The sequence below is a fragment of the Melanerpes formicivorus genome, unplaced genomic scaffold, assembly GCF_026170545.1.
Source record: "Melanerpes formicivorus ecotype bairdi unplaced genomic scaffold, bMelFor1.0.p_v2 SCAF_8, whole genome shotgun sequence".
NCBI lineage: Eukaryota > Metazoa > Chordata > Aves > Piciformes > Picidae > Melanerpes > Melanerpes formicivorus.
The window spans coordinates 920,062-941,544 of NW_027142360.1; the positions used below are offsets into that span (position 1 = coordinate 920,062).

The 21,483-nt window shown below is 50.6% G+C and overlaps 1 protein-coding gene across 2 annotated transcripts in view; it reads right to left on the minus strand.

The window, feature by feature from the left end:
• Nucleotides 1-235: 235 nt before the first annotated feature.
• KDM5A (lysine demethylase 5A) overlaps nucleotides 236-21,483 on the minus strand; it is an 80,707-nt gene continuing 59,459 nt past the window's right edge. For both annotated transcript variants that reach the window (XM_068141779.1, XM_068141778.1), the window contains exons 22-28: nucleotides 20,718-20,879; nucleotides 18,850-19,401; nucleotides 17,357-17,500; nucleotides 12,095-12,254; nucleotides 11,579-11,799; nucleotides 6,204-6,614; nucleotides 236-2,066 (exon numbers count right to left, since the gene is read on the minus strand). In XM_068141779.1, the coding sequence (XP_067997880.1) occupies nucleotides 1,854-2,066; nucleotides 6,204-6,614; nucleotides 11,579-11,799; nucleotides 12,095-12,254; nucleotides 17,357-17,500; nucleotides 18,850-19,401; nucleotides 20,718-20,879 (1,863 nt within the window). In that variant the 3' untranslated portion in view covers nucleotides 236-1,853. The remainder of the gene's footprint in view (nucleotides 2,067-6,203; nucleotides 6,615-11,578; nucleotides 11,800-12,094; nucleotides 12,255-17,356; nucleotides 17,501-18,849; nucleotides 19,402-20,717; nucleotides 20,880-21,483) is intronic.

A 21,483-nucleotide genomic window follows, 5' to 3' on the forward strand; every position in this document is an offset into this window, starting at 1 on the left:
AACTAAAGTCTGTGCCCAATCTGAATTCAAAGCTCCCAAGACCCTTCTTCTGCCCTCCATCTCAGCTCTTTTTCTTTTGCCCCTCTTCCTCTTCCCAGGTAGCAGGCACAAGCAAAGCAGATAAGGTTCAGCTACCCGAGCCGAGCGGTTTTTGGGTGGACAATCCTGCCAGATAAATGAGCTTCCACATACTAGAGAACGAGAGAAGGGACACAGAACAGTCAAGACAGAACACTTTTGGTTTTGTCAATATTTCTTTTAAATCCCAAACCAGCTCCTAGTAAGACTGGACACTACTTACAACACTCCTAGGACTGCAGAAGAATGGAAACACAATAGGGAGCGAGTGGAGAGGGGGACGAGACAGCCCAGGGGCTGGCTTCAGACATCCACATACACAAAGCCAGCAGCCACGGGAGTCATTAAGGCCCGGATGCCCCACTAACAGGAACAAACCTAAACACAAAGGTAGCACATGAAATGTATTTACCTATTGAAACACAGGCAGCTGGTCAAGCTAGAATGGGGAAGGTAACTGCTAATTCCTTGTACTACAAGGAAGGAATGGAGTCAAAAAACCCAAGCCCAGGGGCAGGTTTTTGCTTTGTGAACCTCTGTCTGTGCTGCTGGTTAACAGTGGTAAGTATAAAAAACTCAAAGAAAAATAATCTATTTATAGAACAAGTCAGTAGTCTGAGACATTTAGAAAAAAGTAAAAACAAGTCCTTCTTTAAAAAGGGATTTACTAAAACAACTGTCACCCAGGATGACCCCAAGCCCTCCGGGCGCCCGGGCAGAGCCGGGGGCACCTTCAGACCAGACCTGCTGCTGCGCGTAGGGAGGAACGGCTGCAGCAGAGGCGGCAGGGAGGGTGCTCGCACTGCCGACAGCAGCTCCAGACCGTCTGCCTGGTGGTGTTGGGGATAGCTGTGAGTGAAGCTTTTCACAGAAGCACGTGTCAGTGTAACCTCTGAGGTAAGTAGGCTGTCTTCTTTCCCTCCCATCCCCGCGCACAGATCACAGAAGCTGCTGCCCTGGGCGCCGTACCTCCTCGCCGGCTCCATTCTACCTGTGGGAGTGCAGAACCCTAAGCAAAGCCTAGAAGAGGAGAGAGCAGCCCTGTGGAAAGGGAAGCACTCTGCTCTTCCCCGGCTCTGGGTTAGCTAGGTGTTACCAGCATGTTCTGGCCCTCCACCTGAGGACAGCAGAGCAGCTGTTCCCCACTGAGGAAAGCATTTTGCTGAGTGGAGCTGAGTGGGGTTTGTGTTTTGGTAACCAGAGCCTCTGCTGGCTGGAGACCGTGAGCTCCTCTGCCCTCTAGCTAAGAAAGAGAAATGAAAGAGAATTCATCCACTTGCTCCCATCCTTGTAAGCATAGTGTTAGCTGCCTGGACATGGAGGCAACTTCGCTCCCCGAAGACGCCGCCCTGCTCCCTGGGCTGGCTTGGGGAGACAGGAGAGAACTTCCCAAGTCACCTCCTCAGGTAACCTGGCAGGCCAAGAGGCTGCAGCCTCTGCTTACCAAGCACAGGCCGGCCCGCTGCCAGCACGTACTCCTAACACCCTCAAGTGTCTAATCTAACAGTCCCCAGGAGCAGCAGCCACGCTCAGAGAAGGGTGGGAAACGCTGGCTGGAGCTCCTGGCCAGGTGGTGTCTGCATAGATGAGTCGGTAACGCCGCGCCCTGGCATCTCCACCGGATGAAGGCAGCCAGCTGCTTGGAAGGGACCAACTCTGCTGCAGGTCTGTATGTCCTTGGAAGTGAAGCTCAGTGGCTACATTAGCTTCAAACCCTCTCCTTCCATAGGGTTTCAGTGGTCCATTTCCCAACAAGTTCCAGGCACCAGCAGTTGCTAACTTGTCTCCTTCAGATCTTCCATGGGTAGTTTGTAGCTCAGTAAGAAAGGAGGGGGCGGCGCGTGAGCAGGGCTGCTCTGTCCCTGCAGGGGCTTCTTGGCACAGTTTATACAGATGTAATCCTCATTCTCTGCCATTTCTGGAGAGACCCCCACACAGACCTGATGGAACCACTCATCACAGCCACCGTCACACTGCACCCAGTCCACCTGCAAGGGATGAGATGAGCAGCACAGAGCACGTTACGAGCACAGACAGGCAAAGCTTCTGGGAGAAACCCCCTAGCAAACCCACTTGGCACCAAGAGCTTGGGGTCACAAACTGATGCCCTGCAGTGCTGGTTGTAACAAGCTGCTTCAGTTTGGTAAGAACCCACCACTCTTCAAACAGACCTTGCCTCTCTTGCATCCTTGGACTACAACAGTGCAAATACACACTGCTGCTGCTGAGCTCTCCTCAGATGAGACACAGCTATGCCAGGAAGCATTTAAAAGAGCAGCACGGCCAGGGACACTCCCTCAGCATAGATCAAAGTGCACTGGAACAACTTCACACACCCATAAATGAGTTAACCTGCCTCACAGAAGGGAGGGCAAAGCAATAGAGAAGAACCCCGGGGGGGGATAAAGAGAGTTGAGATAAAAGGTTTTAGTGAGCACAATCAGTTAATAATCATACAAAGCACAACTGCCTCAACTGACAACAAAATGCACAAGCACAGAGTCACAGAATGGTCTGCATTGAAAGGGACCTCCAAAGCTCCTCCAGTCCAACCCCCTCTGCAGTCAGCAGGGGCATCCTCAATTAGATCAGGCTGCCTAGAGCCCTGTCCAGCCTGCCTTTGAATGCTTCCAAGCACCTCAGCTTAGCCTATTTGCAGGAAAAAAGTGCAGCACAAAGCAGAAAAGCAGTGGCATCAAGCAGAAAAAGCAGGGAACTAGCCAACCCCAACCTGTCTCACCACCACTGCCACAGGAAAGAGCCAACACCCAACACCTGGAACCCAAATCCAGCAACCAGAACAGGAAGCCTCCCATGCTACACTCTGAGACTAAGCTCCAGCCAGCACCTTCATTTTTAATCTGGCATGAGGCAGGAGAGTCTTGAAAACCAGCAGCAAATTACAGTTCAAGCCAAGACGTTTCATCACAGAATTGTCAGGGCTGGAAGGGACCTCAAGGCTCAGCCAGTTCCAACCCCCTGCCATGGCCAGGGACACCTCAGATTGCCCAGAGTCACATCCAGCCTGGCTGCAAAATCCTCCAGGCAGGAGGCTTCCACCATCTCCCTGGGCGACCTGTGCCAGTCTCTCACCACCCTCATGGGGAACAACTTCTTCCTCACATCCAATCTGAATCTACCCACTTCTAGTTTTGTTCCATTCCCCCCAGTCCTATCACTCCCTGACACCCTCAAAAGTCCCTCCCCAGCTTCCTTGGAGCCCCCTGCAGATACTGGAAGGCCACAAGGTCTGAGAGCTTTCTCTTTTCCAGCCTGCACAACCCCAACTCTCTCAGTCTGTCCTCACAGCAGAGCAGCTCCAGCCCTCTGCTCATCCCCCTGGCCCTGCTCTGGACACCTTCCAGCACCTCCAGATCCTTCCTGGCACAGAGGCTCCAGAACTGGACCCAGAGCTCCAGCTGTGGTCTCAGCAGAGTGGAGCAGAGGGGCAGAATCCCCTCCCTGGCCCTGCTGGCTCTGCTTCTCTTGCTGCAGCCCAGGCTCTGGTTGGCTCTCTGGGCTGCAAGTGCTCACTGCTGGCTCCTGTTGAGCTCCTCCTCCCCCAGCACCCCCAAGGCCTTTCCTTCAGGGCTGCTCTCCAGCCAGTCCCTGTCCAGCCTGTACTGCTGCTGGTATAAATACACATCCTCCTTCATACACATCCCTTGGGACTGCAGTGTCCATGGGAGCTTTTGCAACTTCAGAATCACAGTGGGGAAAAGCAAGCACTTGATTACTGCTTTGGGCAGGAAGAGTTTTCTATCAGGTACTAAGCTGGCCACCAAATGCCAAAAAACCCCAAAAAACTCTAACCAAAACCAGAGCCAAACCACCACATGAAACTGACCCTAAACTGTCAAACATTCAAGGTAAAATGTTTCAAAAACATGAGCCAGTGGGCAGAAACTGAAACCTGTAGGCCAAGGAACACAGATTCTACACTGGTACAGCTATCAAATTGTTACTGCTCTACTTTGCCTCTTGCATGGCAACTGGACAGGGCTCTGGGCAACTTGATCTAGAATAGACTAGACCAGACCAGACCAGGTTGGAAGAGACCTTCAAGATCATCGTGTCCAACCTATCATCCAACACCACCTAATCAACTAACCCATGGCACCAAGCACCCCAGCAAGGCTCCTCCTGAACACCTCCAGTGATGGTAACTCCACCTCCCCAGGCAGCCCATTCCAATGGGCAATCACTCTCTGTGTAAAACTTCCTCCTAACCTCCAGCCTAAGCCTCCCCTGGCACAGCCTGAGACTGTGTCCTCTTGTTCTGGTACTGGTTGTCTGGGAGAAGAGACCAATGGAATAGAATGAAGCTGGAGGTGGGGAGATTCAGTCTGGAGGTGAGGAGGAAGTTCTTTACCATGAGAGTAGTGAAGCCCTGGAATGGGTTGTCCAGGGAGGTGGTTGAGGCCCCAGCTCTGGAGGTATTTAAAACCAGGCTGATCTAGTGTGGGGTGTCCCTGCCCATGGCAGGGGGGTTGGAACTAGATGATCCTTGTGGTCCCTTCCAACCCTGACTGATACTATGATAACCTCTTCCTGTCTACAACCTCCCTTCAGGGAGTTGTAGAGAGCAATAAGGTCACCCCTGAGTCTCCTCCAGGCTAAGCAACCCCAGCTCCCTCAGCCTCTCCTCACAGGGCTGTGTTCCAAGCCCCTCACCAACTTTGTTGCCCTTCTCTGGACTCGTTCCAGCAAGTCAACCTCCTTCCTAAACTGAGGAGCCCAGAACTGGACACAGGACTCAAGGTGTGGCTTAACCAGTGCAGTGTACAGGGGCAGAATAACCTCCCTGCTCCTGCTGGCCACACTGTTCCTGATCTGGTTACTGATCTAGTTGAGGATGTTCCTACTGACTGCAGAGGGGGTTGGCCTGGATGAGCTTTGGAGGTCACTTCCACCCCAGCCCATTCTGTGATGCCATGATTCTTTAGAACATGAACTTAAATACACTCTTTGAAGATGAATTTCAAGGCACTCTCCTCCTCTTGCAATTTCATCTTCCATAAGGTGGTACCAGTAAAGGCTAATTAGAATCTGAGAAGTAAAGAGACTGGTGGTATAAAGACTCTCATCATTTGAGCCCCTGAGGGCAACTTCTAACCTTTGCCTAAGGCTTTCAAAACTACTCTTCTGCAGTGTTCAAGCCAACACTTGAACTGCATGTTCCTCTGTGGCAGCTGCTCCTGCTCCCTCTCCAGCGAGTCGGGGCAGTACAGTGTCCATCCCACAGTACTATTCTGAGTGGTTTTATTCTACATTCTAAAAAGCAGGAAAAAATAAACATTCCTCACCCCCCCCCATTTTTGGGACTGTCAGTAGGACTGTGTTAGAACTGACAGGCAAGGCAGGCAGCACCATGGAGTGTGTCACGGGCTGAGTTGAACCTGCTGCTGTTATCCAACCGTGCTGCAGTCATGCCTGCTTCAAACATGGAAGTGCTGGCTGGAGCAAAGTGTGATGGGGCCTGAAGTTCAGATTGCAATGTGGAAGGCTTCCTGTTTTGCCTGCTGCTTCTGGGGTGTTAGGTGCTGGCTCTTTTCTGCAGGCATGGTGGCAGAACGTGGGGGAGTTGGGCAGCTCTGGCTTTGGGTTTCTGTTCTATGCTCTTTGGTTCTTCCCTGTATTTCACTGTGCTGCTTCTGCAAACAGGCTGAGGTAAAGTAATCAGGCATTGCATTATTAGATGAGTTGTTTCATGAGCTAAGGTAATTGTGCATTGTGCTTATGACATCCTCTCTTCTATTAAACTCTTATCTCTACATCTCACCCTTGGGCTGTGTCACTCTTCCCCTCACTTCTGTGCTGGGGGAGCAGGCAGCTTAGAATAAACCTTTATTAGAATAAACCAAACCAGGTTGGAAGAGACCTTCAAGATCATCGTGTCCAACCCATCAACCAATCCAACCCACCCGAACAGCTTAGCCCTGGTGCTAAACCATAACAGAAGAAGGAAGTTCTGTAGTTCTATCTACTACCTCTGTGTACCTACCCAAGCACCACTGAGTCCTCTCTCATACCTAATCACACCACTTCCGTGGCCCCTGCTGCTCAACCTCACTATTAAGCTGTACTGGAGGTTTTGCCCCTGCCAGAAGCAAGCAAACACTCACCTTATCCTTGCAGGGCCTCTGGCAGTTCTGCGCAGCACAGACGGCGTTCTCATCATCGGACTCCTCTGCTCCTGACCAGTCATACTTGGAGGGAATATCTAGAACCTTCTTCTCTCTTTTTTTCTCTGTGCTCTCTTTTGCTAGCTCCACCTTCGTGACAACTGCCTTCTCCCGCTTCTTCTTCCGCTCCTCCTCCTTGGCCAGTTTCTTTGCCAGCTTGTTCATCTCCTTTGTCTTATCTATGCTGAGTTTTAGCTTCTTCTTCTTGGGTTTTTCCAGTTTTTTCAGCTCCTTAGATTTTTGCTTCATGTCTCCAAAGAACTGCTCTGCCCTCTCCAGCTTTCGTTTCTTCTTCCTCTCAGAAGAGTCTCTCCCTCTCATTTTGAGTGGCTTCTCATCCATGCTGTCGTCCTTCAGAGGCAAGGGGAAAAGAGATTGGGATTTTTAATGCAAACCTGTGCTTCCAGAGAGGCACTCACAGTATCACAGTCTCACAGTATCACCAAGGTTGGAAGAGACCTCAAAGATCATCCAGTCCAACCTGTCACCACAGACCTCCTGACTAGACCATGGCACCAAGTGCCACATCCAATCCCCTCTTGAACACCTCCAGGGATGGGGACTCCACCACCTCCCTGGGCAGCACATTCCAATGACCAATGACTCTCTCTGGGAAGAACTTTCTCCTCACCTCGAGTCTAAACCTCCCCTGGCACAGCTTGAGACTGTGTCCTCTTGTTCTGGTGCTGGTTGCCTGGGAGAAGAGACCAACCCCCACCTGGCTACAACCACCCTTCAGGTAGTTGTAGAGGGCAATGAGGTCACTCCTGAGCCTCCTCTTCTTCAGGCTAAACAACCCCAGCTCCCTCAGCCTCTCCTCACAGGGCTGTGCTCAAGGCCTCTCCCCAGCCTTGTTGCCCTTCTCTGGACACCTTCAAGTCTCTCAATGTCCTTCTTAAACTGAGGGGCCCAGAACTGGACACAGGACTCAAGGTGTGGCCTAACCAATGCAGAGTACAGGGCACAATGACTTCCCTGCTCCTGCTGGCCACACTATTCCTAATGCAGGCCAGGATGCCATTGGCCTTCTTGGCCACCTGGGCACACTGCTGGCTCATGTTCAGGCAGCTGTCAATCAGCACCCCCAGGTCCCTCTCTGTTTGGCAGCTCTCAGCCACTCTGACCCCAGCCTGTAGCTCTGCCTGGGGTTGTTGTGGCCAAAGTGCAGCCCCTGGCACTTGGACTTGTTGAATGCCATCCTGTTGGACTCTGCCCATCTGTCCAGTTGGTTGAGGTCCCTCTGCAGAGCCCTTCTGCCCTCTAACTGACCAACATCTGCTCCCAGCTTGGTGGCATCTGCAAATTTGCTGATGACTGACTTGACCCCCTCATCCCGATCATCAGTGAAGATGTTGAAGAGGACGGAGCCCAGCACTGATCCCTGGGGGACACCACTACTGACTGGCTGCCAGCTGGCTGTGGCACCATTCACCACCACTCTCTGGGCTCAGCCTCCAGCCAGTTCCTAACCCAGCTCAGAGTGCTGCTGTGCAAGCCAGGGGCTGACAGCTTGGCCAGGAGTTTGCTGTGGGGGACAGTGTCAAAGGCCTTGCTGCAGTCCAGGTAGACCACATCCACAGGCCTCCCCTTGTCCACCAGATAGGTCTCACCTCCACCACCACCCTGACAGGGTAGGAAGAAACCTCTGCAAGTTTTCACCACACTAGACCAAAAAGAATAATCCCTAAGTGGTATCAATGTGATGAATTTACAATGGCTGGTGGAAAAAGTACCTCATCAGGAACTGTGAGGAGGCTGAATAAGCAATAACTACAACTCCTTTCTCACATTGATTTGTAATAGAAGCTGAGAAGAATAATCCTTTGTCAGATGCTGTTGCTTGTTTTTCATCTCAGGTCAGTCTTGCTTGTAATTATTTCTGAGAGAAAGCAATTGCTTCTCTGGAGGTTGCCAAGGAGCAATTGGTGAGTTCTTAAAATGCATCATCACCTCCAGACAGAGGAGAAAGTAACAGATCCATTATGTGAACAGCTCCCCAGCTGACACATGCTGTAACTATCTTGGCCTCATTAGTGACTCTTAAATAGCAGATTCAGATCAGAAGTGTGGCTTAACATTGGCAAACTGTCAGTGCAGGTAGCACTCACAGTAACAAGTGCCCTTCCTACAGACAGGACTGACTCCATTCCACTTCTCTAGCTATATACTGTAACATTAACAATTATTAACAGATTAAGGATCTAGTTGAGGATGCCCCTGCTTACTGAAGAGGGGGTTGGACTGGCTGACCTTTGGAGGTCCCTTCCAACCCAGCCCATTCTATGATACCATAAGCCAGCAAAGAAAGGCTCTGCTTGCTGTCCATTACTTCCCATAGCTACTGCACCCAAACCAACATCCTCTCAAGAGCATTTTACAAAAGCCTACCTATTCTGCATGTAAACCACCCAGACCTAGAAAGGTGTTCAGCTGGAAATGAGTAGCTCTGGTCAAACAGGTATCCATAGGGGTTAACCAGAAACCATTCTCACACACACTCCCCACCCCCCACCTCCTTCCCCACTCCTCCAAAATACAAAGCTGTGCTCAACTATTCGCACAGCAAGCTGGCACACAGGTTAGAAACTGCTATTTGATGGCATTCAAGCCTGCTCTTCCATCAGTTCCATGCCAAAATCATTCACTAAAAACCATTCACCTTCTGAAGTGAAGTACTGGGGTCAAAACACGGTAAAGCAGTACTGCTCTGGAGGCAGGCTCTGTCCTGACTGATAGCTCTTTGGCAGCAGTTTGACTTAGCCCTTGCAGGTCTGGCACTCAGAAAATGAGACAGGCAAATACTTAATATGCTCATCTACCCTCAAGGTCTGCAGCATGTCACCTGCCACCTTACATTACTGCACACCACCAAAAAAGAAGTCAGGAGAGAAGGATCTTCAGGAGCTCCCCTGTGCAGTTCAGCCACCCAAAAAGCAATCACGCAGTCTGTAACTACATGTGGCTGAACTGACCCCTAACTGCAGCTGACAGCTAACAAAGGATGGCTTCCAGCACAGCTCTTCAATGCAAGAGTTCATCTGCTCTCCCAGCTGTTATGGAGCTGTGTGGTTGCTTAGCTTAGTCTCTCAGTTATAAGCAATAATAGGAACATTCTGGACATCTTTGAGTAACAAGTAAATGAAGTAGGGGATTGGATACAACACAATAACACAGATAGCTCTCCATCATTCCATTTGTTTGCTGACTAGGATAAAGTTTGCTGCATAATCTATTCTCTCCTCTCTTCTTTCACTGCTTCTCTCTGCAGTTCTGCTTTGCATTGCTCCCTTACTGCTTTCCTGACCTACTGGCTGAACTGACTTGTATCACAGTATCACTAAGGTTGGAAGAGACCTCAAGGATCATCGAGTCCAACCTATCAACACAGACCTCATGATTAGACCATGGCACCAAGTGCCACATCCAATCTCCTCTTGAACACCTCCAGGGATGGGGACTCCACCACCTCCCTGGGCAGCACATTCCAATGACCAATGACTCTCTCAGTGAAGAACTTTCTCCTCACCTCCAGCCTAAACTTCCCCTGGCACAGCTTGACACTGTGTCCTCTTGTTCTGGTACTGGTTGCCTGAGAGAAGAGACCAACTCCCTCCTGGCTACAGCCTCCCTTCAGGTAGGTGTAGAGAGCAATGAGGTCACCCCTGAGTCTCCTCTTCTCCAGGCTAAGCAACCCCAGCTCCCTCAGCCTCTCCTCACATGGCTGTGCTCAAGGCCTCTCCCCAGCCTTGTTGCCCTTCTCTGGACACCTTCAAGTCTCTCAATGTCCTTCTTAAACTGAGGGGCCCAGAACTGGACACAGGACTCAAGGTGTGGCCTAACCTGTGCTGAGCACAGGGCACAATGACTTCCCTGCTCCTGCTGGCCACACTGTTCCTGATGCAGGCCAGGATGCCATTGGCCTTCTTGGCCACCTGGGCACACTGCTGGCTCATGTTTAGGCAGCTGTCAATCAGCACCTCCAGCTCCCTCTCTGTTTGGCAGCTCTCAGCCACTCTGACCCCAGCCTGTAGCTCTGCATGGGGTTGTTGTGGCCAAAGTGCAGCCCCTGGCACTTGGACTTGTTGAATGCCATCCTGTTGGACTCTGCCCATCTGTCCAGTTGGTTGAGGTCCCTCTGCAGAGCCCTTCTGCCCTCTAACTGACCAACATCTGCTCCTAACTTGGTGTCATCTGCAAACTTGCTCATGACTGACTCAATCCCCTCATCCAGATCATCAATGAAGATATTAGAGAGGATGGGGCCCAGTACTGATCCCTGGGGGACGCCACTGGTGACTGGCTGCCAGCTGTGGCACCATTCACCACCAAGTCTCTGTGTTCTGTCTCTGAAGGTACCACAGAAATGAGCAGGGAGGAGGCTGGAAGCAGCACTCTGGACCATCCAAGGGGTGATTCTGTACAAGGGGACACTTGCCTTTGTGCCTTTAGGAACTGTAAATGTATTCTGTACATATCCATTGCAGTTGGTACTTCTAGATTTCAGTTTGCCTTTTTTAAATACAACTGGCATTTTGCTTTCAAAGTTCTGAGTTGTTTCTTTAGGGGTGGTGGTGGTAGTGTTTACCCTGGGGGTAAATTCCAACTAGCTGGAGGGTAATTTCAAGCCACCACAGCAGCACACTCTCCTCATTCACATGCACCACTCGCCCGCTGCATGAGCGAGGCTAAGTTGTTTAGTCAGCAGAGGTCATTCACTGCCTCATTCATTGTCAGCTGTGCCATGCACACAGCATAGTAATGATAAAAAAAGTAAAAATCAATGTCTATATAATTCTGAGGAAGAATGGGGATTTTATTACCTGCATTCCCAAGCCAGGTTTTGTTTTAAGAAGCCCCAAGTGTTCCTTCCCCAGCAACAACACAAGCTCAGCCCCACGGCAGTGAGCGACTTCTGCAAGCAGAATTTTCCCCCTTGGAAATGTTTCCCCTAATTCTCTTGCAGATCACTTTTGATCCCAAGCACAATCAGGCACAGTCTTTCCTTTCCTATTCTGTAAAATAAAGTTTGCACACAGAACTGCCTAAGAGAACTGCCCTAAGCATGGCTCATTGTGGAGGACTGTCCCAGGCCAAGAACCATCTGAATTTCTCTCTCTCTCACTCTGTAATTTTCCTGAATCTGCTATTCCCCAGCCGAAATCTAAGCACATCAAGTAACTGAGCACTCAACTACCCAAGTGTGCCACTGTTAAAAATGGTGTGGGTTTGGTTTTCCTGCCTGTGTGTTGGGCTTTTTGTGTGGTTGGTTTTATTTTTGGGGTTTCTTTTATATCAGAGTACTTTGAGTTCCATACCTCCATGACATGAAGGAACCTGTCCTCAGAGGGTGGGTGAGTAGCCTGTAAAATCCTCCAGATATGCTGAGTCTCATCCAGTGACACCTCTAGCAGATCTCCTACCATCATTAGATCTTCTAGCTGAGCTTTGGCTCCGGGTGACAGCTCCAGCACAGGGGGCTCCAAACTGCGAGGTACCAGCGGGCTCTTGCGAGGCTGCTTCCTTGGCGTGCCAGAGCCTTTCAGACAGGAGACAAGGCATGGAAGGGTGAAAGGAAGGCATCAAAACCAACAGACATTACCTTCTTTTTACAACAACAATCTAAGCAGGAAGAAAGCCCTAGCAAAACCCATTGGGACAGGTTTATACATCAGACATGAGGACACTAAGTGCAGTGCAACTCTACCACAGCTGCTTACAAAGCATACATTCCCTACAGGCAGCACAGGGAGCGGCGCAGCAGCTCCCCTCCTCACTGACTGCTCCCCCAGCCCTCTGCTCAAGCTTATCCCCATGAATACAAAGGCAAATACCTTGAGAGCAGCTTTTAGAAGCAGATGAATATGCATGTTCAGCACAGAATGAGGGAGCAGTCCACATGTGTGTCACCACTTCCTCTGATTTAATAGGGATCTCCTCATCACAGAACAGATTGGGCTCCAAGCTGCTCGAAGATTTCACACTGGCATTGTCCTGAAAAAGACCCAGAGAAAACATGCAACACCTGCATGCAGAGAACACATCACACTACATTGTACTAAGATTGGCCACTCTGCTGATCCTGAAACCCTGCTTTGAAGCACCCTGCCACAAACACCAAGACCATATGCAAGAGGTACAAGCTAGATCCCTTCTTAAACAGCAAAGAATAGAGACAGGTCACCAGGTTCCTAGGCAGTGCATGAGAGACACTGGACAATTTCCCTCAATCAGAAGTTCCTCAGGTACAGGCTTCAGAAGTAAACATAATAAAAGAGGCTTACTGACCAACCTGATCTCCTTCTATGCCCAGGTGACTGCCTGGTGGCTGTGGGGCAGGCTACGGATGGAGTCTGCCTGGACTTCAGCAAGGCCTTTGACACCATCCCCTACAACAACTTCCTGGCCAAACTGTCCGCCCCTGGCTTGGACAGCAGCTCTCTGAGCTGGGTTAGGAACTGGCTGGAGGCTGAGCCCAGAGAGTGGTGGTGAATGGTGCCACAGCCAGCTGGCAGCCAGGCACTAGTGGTGTGCCCCAGGGATAAGTGCTGGGCCTCATGCTGTTCAATATCTTTATTGATGATCTGAAGGAGGGGATGGAGTCCATCATCAGCAAGTTTGCAGATGACACCAAGCTGAGTGCAGGAGTTGGTCTGCTGGAAGGCAGAAAAGCTCTGCAGAGGGACCTCGACCGACTGGGCAGATGGGCAGAGGCCAAGGGCAGGAGATTGAACACATCCAAGTGCCAGGTTCTGCACATTGGCCACAGCAACCCCATGCAGTGCTACAGGCTGGGGTCAGAGTGGCTGAGAGCAGCCAGGCAGAGAGGGACCTGGGGGTGCTGGTTGATGTTAGGCTGAACATGAGCCTGCAGTGTGCCCAGGTGGCCAAGAAGGCCAATGGCATCCTGGCCTGCATCAAGAACAGTGTGGCCAGCAGGAGCAGGGAGGTCATTCTGCCCTGTGCTCTACACTGGTTAGGCCACACCTTGAGTCCTGTCTCCAGTTCTGGGGTGCTCAATTGAAGATGTTGAACTGCTCCAATATGTCCAGAAAAGGGCAATGAGGCTTGGGAGGGGTCTGGAGCACAGCCCTGTGAGGAGAGACTGAGGGAGCTGGGGTTGCTTAGCCTGGAGAAGAGGAGGCTCAGGGGAGACCTTCTTGCTCTCTCCAACTACCTGAAGGGAGGTTGTAGCCAGGTGGGGGTTGGTCTCTTCTCCCAGGCAACCAGCACCAGAACAAGAGGACACAGTCTCAGGCTGCACCAGGGGAGGTTTAGGGTGGATATTAGGAAGGAGTTCTTCACAGACAGTGAGATTGCCCATTGGAATGTGCTGCCCAGGGAGGTGGTGGGGTCACCATCTCTGGAGGCATTTAAAAAGAGCCTGGATGAGGCACTTGGTGCCATGGTTTAATTGATTAGATGGTGCTGGGTGATAGGTTGGACTGGATGATCTCAAAGGTCTTTTCCAACCTGGTTAATTCTATTCTATTCAGTATATAAATCATTAAGCTCTGACCACCTGTGCTATTTCTTTTGAACTTCACAGCTTCTAGTTGAGACCTGAAGAATATGGTTGGAAATTTGTCTGCTATTCCAGTCATGATAGTTGGCCTAACAAACACCACTTCTACTGCCTTATCAGCCTTGCTTTGATGGATTTTTACTCTCAGGTTTTAACAAGTGCATGTCATGACATACACCCAAAAGAGTGTAACTGACTGCTTTGGAAATCATGACAAAAGATTCGTTAAACAGATGAAATTAACTCTCCTGCAAAGCCTTCACATCTTGACAAGCATATGCCCACTTTCTTGACACCTACTTTATCACAGCCTCAAGAAAATGCTACATCTTTTAGAAATGTCTTATTATGACCCCTGATGCAAACAACAATTTGGAATCACTTTAACCCACACATACACACACACACACACACTGCGATGGGTTAGGAACTGGCTGAAGGCTGAGCCCAGAGAGTGGTGGTGAATGGTGCCACAGCCAGCTGGCAGCCAGGCACCAGTGGTGTGCCCCAGGGAGCAGTGCTGGGCCCTGTGCTCTTTAACATCTTCACTGATGATCTGGATGAGGGCATTGAGTCGATCATCAGTAAATTTGCAGATGCCACCAAGCTGGGGGCAGGAGTTGATCTGCTAGAGGGTAGAGAGGCTCTGCAGAGAGACCTCGACAGGCTGGACAGATGGGCAGAGTCCAAGGGCATGAGATTGAACACAGCCAAGTGCCAGGTTCTGCACTTTGGCCACAACAACCCCATGCAGTGCTACAGGCTGGGGGCAGAGTGGCTGAGAGCAGCCAGGCAGAGAGGGACCTGGGGGTGCTGGTCGATGGTAGGCTGAACATGAGCCTGCAGTGTGCCCAGGCAGCCAGGAGGGCCAATGGCATCCTGGCCTGCATCAGGAACAGTGTGGCCAGCAGGAGCAGGGAGGTCATTCTGCCCCTGTACACTGCACTGGTTAGGCCACACCTTGAGTCCTGTGTCCAGTTCTGGGCCCCTCAGTTTAGGAAGGAGGTTGACTTGCTGGAACGAGTCCAGAGAAGGGCAACAAAGTTGGTGAGGGGTTTGGAACACAGCCCTGTGAGGAGAGGCTGAGGGAGCTGGGGTTGCTTAGCCTGGAGAAGAGGAGACTCAGGGGTGACCTTATTGCTCTCTACAACTACCTGAAGGGAGGTTGTAGACAGGCAGAGATTGGTCTCTCCTCCCAGGCAGCCAGCACCAGAACAAGAGGACACAGTCTCAGGCTGTGCCAGGGGAGGTTTAGGCTGGAGGTTAGGAGGAAATTCTACACAGAGAGAGAGATTGGCCATTGGGAATGGGCTGCCTGGGGAGGTGGTGGAGTCACCATCACTGGAGGTGTTCAGGAGGAGACTTGCTGGGGTGCTTGGTGCCATGGCTTAGTTGATTAGGTGGTGTTGGATGATAGCTTGGACATGATGATCTTGAAGGTCTCTTCCAACCTGGTTTATTCTATTCTATACATACACACACACACAAAAAACCCCAATTGGATTAAAAGCTGTAACATCCAACTCAAATTTGCTCTTGCTGGCATTTCACATGGGACTGTAAGATAAATGGATCTGCATGAATTTGCTTAGAAACAATACTAAAAATATGAGAGTGAGGCAAATCATACCTGGAAAATTTGTTGTCCCTTTATAAACCAGAAAATCTGCCTCAGAAAAAAATGACATAGAACCACAGAATGGGCTGGGCTGGAAGAGACCTCCAAAGGCCATCCAGTCCAACCACCTGCACTCAGCAGGGATATCCTCAACTAGATCAGGTTGCTCAGAGCCCTGTCCAGCCTCACCTTGAGTGTCTCCAGGAACAGGGCCTCAACCACCTCCCTGGGCAACCTGTTCCAGTGCTCCACCACCCTCATGCTGCAGAGCATCCAATCTCAATCTGCTCTTCTGAAGTTTGAAGCCACTGCCCCTGGTCCTGTCCCTGCAGGCCTTTGCAAACAGTCTCTCTGCAGCCTTTGGTAGCCCCCTTCAGGTCCTGCTATTAGGTCTCCCCACACTGTCTTTTAAGTTAGCCTCCTTTAGAGCAAATAGAACACAGTGGCTAAAAAGAATGCACTGCACATGAAGCAAGGGGGGCACTGCTTTTTCCTCTTCTTCTATCCAAAGGACATTTCAGAAGCTTCCAGGTGAAACATGAGATGGGAAACACTCAGCTACCTCGAGGATTGCCTTTTCTCATGACAGCTCCTCTCTCGTTAAAATGCTCTAACTGCAGTCACAGTTGAGGAACTGAATGCACACACTACTTTTACAACACAATCCAGGTATCCAGATCTGAGCATTTCCACACCCCTGAAGCTCAACAGGTGTACCTACTTCCCTTGAGGTTTGAACAAAGAGCGAGGCTTGGAAACATGAAAGCAGCTCTGCTATCAGGGAATTTCTCACAGGGCATGCAGTTATCAGAGCAAAAGAAACTGCTGTAACAGCTCTCCAAGTAGGCATTCAACAAGTCCAAGTGCCAGGTGCTGCACTTTGGCTACGGCAATCCCATGCAGAGCTACAGGCTGGGGTCAGAGTGGCTGAGAGCTGCCAAACAGAGAGGGACCTGGGGTTGCTGATTGACAGCTGCCTGAATATGAGCCAGCAGTGTGCCCAGGTGGCCAAGAGGGCCAATGGCATCCTGGCCTGCATTAGGAATAGTGTGGCCAGCAGGAGCAGGGAAGTCATTGTGCCCCTGTACTCTGCTTTGGTTAGGCCACACCTTGAGTCCTGTGTCCAGTTCTGGGCCCCTCAGTTTAAGAAGGACATTGAGAGACTTGAAGGTGTCCAGAGAAGGGCAACAAGGCTGGGGAGAGGCCTTGAGCACAGCCCTGTGAGGAGAGGCTGAGGGAGCTGGGGTTGTTCAGCCTGGAGAAGAGGAGGCTCGGGGGTGACCTCCTTGCCCTCTCCAACTACCTGAAGGGTGGTTGTAGCCAGGAAGGGGTTGGTCTCTTCTCCCAGGCAACCAGCACCAGAACAAGAGGACACAGTCTCAAGCTGCGCCAGGGGAGGTTTAGACTTGAGGTGAGGAGGAAGTTCTTCACCGAGCGAGTCATTCGGCATTGGAATGTGCTGCCCAAGGAGGTGGTGGAGTCACCATCCCTGGAGGCGTTCAAGAGGAGATTGGATGTGGCACTTGGTGCCATGGTCTAGTCATGAGGTCTGTGTTAATAGGTTGGACTCAATGATCCTCGAGGTCCTTTCCAACCTAAGTTATACTGTGATACTTCATTGCATTTATGATTCACTATACCTCTGAATGGGGCAGAAGGACAACATTTATCCTCCATGGCAGCATAAATACAAATACCAGAAGGGTATCATTTGCCATAGCACTAAAAAGCACCTTGTGAAAACTTGGTCACAGGACGTGGGGAAGTTTTGAATATAAACACCACAAAACTGAGCTGAGATGCCAAGATAAAACCACAAAGTACTACTGCAACAGGAGCCCAGGCAGGATGCACAGAGATAGCTTGAGATATGAAAAATATTGTGAAGCAAGCTGCTTCATCAAGAGGTGTTCTGGATGAACTGCACGGGCAGGAGCCACACAGACTCCTTACCTTGATGTCGTAGCCATAGGTCTCCCTGATGTCTTCGTCAGAGTCTGTCTCTTCATCATCATAATCCAAGGTCTGCTGAGGGGATGAGGACACGCTGCCTATCACTCTGTTAAAGGCTGACTGCTGGAAACTTGTTAAGTGTCCCTAAAAGAAAAGTGGAATGTGGGGAAAGAAATAATAACACTTTCAGACCATTTGACTTAAAAAGCTGAGTTAGTGGCAAAGCAAATAGGGAGGGTTTGGAAATACACAGACCATGGACCCTTAGAGAGCGAGGGCTTCAGTTACACAGTTCACAAGAATAGCAGAACAAAGTCATACAGAATCACAGAAACATTCAGGTTGGAAAAGCCCCTCAGGATCACCAAGTCCAACCCAGAACCCTGCTCTGTAAGGCTCACCCCTAAACCATAGCCCCAAGCACCACAGCCAAACCATCTCTAAACACATCTGGGGTTGGGCACTCCACCACCTCCCTGGGCAGCACATTCCAATCCCTGACCACTCTTGCTGGGAACAAATTCTTCCCCTGCCCTGCTGCAGCTTGAGGCTGGTCCCTCTTGTTCTATCACTAATTACCTGGGAGAAGAGACCAGCACCAACCTCTCCACAACCTCCTTTCAGGTAGCTGTAGAGAGCCAGGAGGTCTCCCCTCAGCCTCCTCTGTTTCACACTAACCATCCCCAGCTCCTTCAGTCACTCTCCATCAGATTTATTCTTCACAGCTTCCTTGCCCTCCTCTGCACTCATGATGCACACATGATGTACCACCTTTTATACCCTTGTTTTCTGAAGACAGATTATCAGTATTCTTGGCCTGAGGATAACTGCCTGAGTAGTGGCAGAAAAGCCTTGTTGCAGTAAGCTGTGAAGAAAAGCAGGGCAATACCCAAGTAAAAGGTTCTGTTACATTTTATTTCCTTGTTTAGGGACCAGAAAGATCTAGATGCTGCTGTTCAGGGCTACCAAATTACAGCCTGTGGTTCTACAGACCTCTTCACTACATCTGATTACTGACCTAAATCTCAAGAGGAAGAGGTCAGCCATTACGATACCAGTGTTTGCCTGTCATCCTCACTGAAATTTACCAACCAGGAACCAAGCCACTGAGCATGACAACCCACGAGAAATATTGAGACCTTTAAGAATGTCAAGAGGGCAATGGCATTTGGACCCCAAAGCAGCTACTGCTTCACACATCTTCAGGCCCTTAGCCGGCTGTTACAGCTCTGAAGGACGGTTCTCACGAGCACCCTCAACAGTTGCTACTGACAGTGAGCACAAAGGCACAGGCCCGTTGCTGGAGCAGACTGCTACTGGACTGAAGGCAACCAGAGCCTGACAAGCACTGAACTAGCTCCTCTTGGAATGCCTGATGCTCAGCACTGAACTGCCCTCCCCTCTGCCCCACAGGTCTCCACGAAGGGTGAGGCATTCCGACCCGCTGCAGGACAAGCGCAGCAAGGAGCGAGGTATCCCCAGGCCGTGCCCACCTGCAGGTCTGGGTTTGCTGCTGCTTTCTGCAGCTCGGCGCTGATGATCTTCTCCGTCTTCTCGCGCGCCGCCTGCTCCACCATGCGCTGGCTGAGCACGGAGAGCTTGGCCAGAGCCGAGGAGAGCTCCTCGGTGGCCAGCGCCTGCCGCGCTCGGTCCTGCCAGCTCATGGCGCGCTCGGTCAGGCACTGCAGCGCCTCCCCCTCGGGCAGCCGCACCGGCAGCTTCTGCAGGGACACCAGCAGGGACAGGATGGTCTCCAGCCGCGGCCTCCGGGACCGCATGCAAAGCGGGCACAGGAACTTCACCTCCTTGGCCTGCCAGCTGGAGCCTTTCTTCTGGGCAGTGGTCTTGGGCAGGGGCACGCAGCCGCTGTGGAACCAGTCCTTGCACAGCTCACACTGCAGCATGAACCCGCTGGCCGTCTTGCGGCAGATACAGAACTTGACCTCCTCGATCCGATCCACCATGGTCATCTTGGCCAGGTTAGCTGCCCTGAGAGCGTGCATGGCTTCAATCTCCTTCTGCTCCCGCTCCTTGAACACAGCCACCTGCCCAGCAAAGACAAAGCACTCCATGACCGTGACAAACCACTAAGAGAAACAGCATTTTATGAGCAAAACAGGAAAAGGAAAACAAAGCACCCCTACCAAGCAACCTTCCCAGCTAAAGTACCACAGAGTTTGGGAATTGGGTGAGCTAAGTAAAGCTTTAGCTAAAATACCTTGCCCACAATTACTCATTACTTATATAGTCACAGAATTACTGAGGCTGGAACAGAGCTCTGAGCTCATCAAGCCCAGCCTATGGCCCAATCCCACCACACCAACCAGCCCATGGCACTGAGTGCCACATCCAGTCTGGCCTTAAACACCTCCGGGGACAGCGACTCCACCACCTCCCTGGGCAGTCCATTCCAGGCTCTAATTCCCCTTCCCATCAGGAGGTGCTTCCTACCATCCAACCTAAACCTCCCCTGGCACAGCTTCAGGCCATGCTCTCTTGTCTTGTCACAAGGTGTCTGGCAGAAGAGCCTGACCCCCACCTGACTACAGTTTCCCTTCAGGTAGTTGTACTCCCCTGAGTCTTTCCAACAGAGATTCTATGTAAAGTTCTCCATGTCCACAAAGTTTCTGAAGTTCCTACGTAAACCTCTCATAAGGGGTTCTGATTCCAGGAGAGAAGTCAGAACTGGTCCCATCCATTCAGCTACCACGGCAGCACAGCTGAGCACTGCTTGAAAGCTGACTCAGCACAAAGAGCAACCGAGTGACCACGTAGCTGCCGAAGCAGCTTGCACTGCTCAGTGCCCCACTCCATGAACTGTAACAAGGCACACTCAAGTACACCACACTATGTATATGCCACCTTTATGAGGATGCACTTATTTCCTGTGTCCTGGAGAAAGGGCAATCAGATGACAGCAACTGCTGATAAACTGCATCAGTGTCCTCCCAGCAACAAACATGACATTGCCACCAGCCCAGTTTCCATGACCAAGTACTTACAGCAGTGCTCAGAACTGATCTAACCAAACAGGTACTGTTTAAGGTGGAGCTGCACCTCACCCCACATGATTTTCATGGGATTTCAGCAAATGTTACTAATATTAGATAAGCAGACAAAGATATTAACCCAAGACCATTTACATCTTATACAGGGCTAAATACAAACTAAGTATCAGCACTTAGACTCTACCTTCCCTGCCTTTAAAGCTGAACTATATTCCTGTGTCAAACACCCTATGATGAGACACTGGTTTTAGGGAGATGCCTTTAGGAATTCTTCCATAAGATTTCTATTAGAGACAAGTTAAAGAGAAGCTAAACCCACATATCACAAGACACTACCTTTCATGGCTCCTTACCACAGCTGCAGTGTCCCTGGCCTCCTCCAGCCCATCCTCCAGTTCACTTAGGGATTCCAGGTCAAGATCTTTCTCCTTTTCCTTCTCCATCAACTCCTTCACCCTCTTCCGCCTGTTCTTGCTGCTCCCATAAACACCGATGTCAGTCCGAGGGCTCAGGACCTGCAAACACCAAGAAAACACAGACAGCCAGAGCCAAGGAGAGAAAAAAGAGCTGATTGGTAACATTACACTACCAGGGACATACATGAGAACATCTGATAAAGGAATTACAACAGAGCAACAAACAGTCAGCAATCTAGCACCTTTGACAGCTGTCAGTCACTGGAGGAAGAGAGTAAAAGAGAAAAGGATGTGAGTATTTCAAACACGGGGTGGGTTGCATGCAATCAGCACCACAGGGATGAGAAAAGGTCAGCTTGAAAGGCAGTATTTTTCAGCATTAAATTTCAAAACCTATCCAGATGAAGCTCTCTAAAACATCTACCTAACTGGAATAGTGTACAGTCCAGTGTCTGCAATTTGAGGATTCACTTCAAGTGCCTTTAACAACTGTAAGCCTGCATGATCTGCCATCATTTCCTATCTACATCAGCAATTCCACAGTCTCACAGTATCCCCAAGGTTGGAAGAGACCTCAAAGATCATCGAGTCCAACCTGGCACCACAGACCTCATGACTAGACCATGGCACCAAGTGCCACATCCAATCCCCTCTTGAACACCTCCAGGGATGGGGACTCCACCACCTCCCTGGGCAGCACATT